Raw genomic sequence first — 1,071 nt, 5'->3', positions numbered from 1 at the left:
CCCCCGTCCCCCCTTGCACACACACACGCGTGTCTCCCCCCCCCCGTGGCCCCGCCCCTTCCCGCACGGGGGCGTGTCCTACCGCGAGGGGGCGCGTCCCACGGCGGCGGGGTGGGCGTGTCCCGGCGCAGAGGGGGCGTGTCCTTCGGGCGCCTCAGCCAATGGGACCGCGCTTCCGCCGCGGGCGGGTATAAGGCGGGCGGGGGGCGCCGGGTCGCGGGTTCGATCCCCGCCGTCACCTTCCGCTCCCGGTGCTCGGTTTCCTCCTCTCCCCTCCGGTGGCGGCCGCATGTGTGCGCGGATGGAGCCGCCGTTCTACCGTCCCGCGCCTTTCCCGGGCGGTTTTTGCCGACCGGACACCGATTACGGGGCGCTACCGGGAGCGCTGGCCCCGGGGCCCCCCCCGGAGCCCTACCGCGGACTTAAACCGGCGCCTTGCCCCGACGGCGGCTTCTTCGGCGGCGGCTCCGCTACCGGCAGCTTCTTCTATCCCGGACCGGGAGACCGCGACAGTTATCCCGGTAGCTTCGCGCAGGCGCTGGATGAGCTGCATCAACCGGGACCCCCCAACGTGGCGCTACCGGAGCCTCCGGGACTGACGGCGGCGGCGGCGGCGGGAGGGGGCGGCCCTTTCCCGGGGGTTCCCGGAGCGGCCCCGGAGACGGAGGCGGCGGAACCGGGTCCGGACTCACCGGAGAGGCTTCAGGCGGAGCGGCGGCGGTTGAGGAACCGGTTGGCCGCCAGCCGGTGCCGGCGGAGGAAGCTGGAACGTATCGCCCGGTTGGAGCAACGCGTCCGGGGGCTCCGGGCGCAAAACGCGGCGTTGGCGGCCACCGCGGCCGGGCTCCGCGCCCAGGTCCGCCGGCTCCGCGGCTCCGTCCGGGACCACGCCGGTTCCGGTTGCCCCCTGCCCCCCGGGGCCGCCCTCGGCTTCTAGAGACCCCACCCAAAAACCAACCACCACCCGCCCCCCCGGGCGGGGAACGGACCGACCCCCCCCCGGGGACCCCCCGGTGGAAGGAGGCGGAGGAACGGCTTCAGGGGACCCCCCCCACCCCCGGTACACCGGAC

The 1,071-nt window shown here is 75.6% G+C and overlaps 1 protein-coding gene across 1 annotated transcript in view; it reads right to left on the bottom strand.

Moving 5' to 3' along the window:
• Window positions 1-291, bottom strand: part of LOC106900541 (protein Hook homolog 2-like) — a gene marked incomplete at its 3' end in the record, with an annotated part of 6,946 nt that extends 6,655 nt beyond the window's left edge. Inside the window, exon 1 of the mRNA XM_014962632.1 lies at window positions 103-291. Within this exon, the coding sequence (XP_014818118.1) occupies window positions 103-291 (189 nt within the window). The remainder of the gene's footprint in view (window positions 1-102) is intronic.
• Window positions 292-1,071: the final 780 nt, after the last annotated feature.

Source organism: Calidris pugnax, unplaced genomic scaffold (assembly GCF_001431845.1).
Source record: "Calidris pugnax isolate Ruff unplaced genomic scaffold, ASM143184v1 scaffold2529, whole genome shotgun sequence".
NCBI classification, from domain to species: Eukaryota; Metazoa; Chordata; class Aves; order Charadriiformes; family Scolopacidae; genus Calidris; species Calidris pugnax.
Note: the sequence above shows the minus strand (reverse complement) of the source record. Positions and strands in the feature narration are given on the sequence as shown.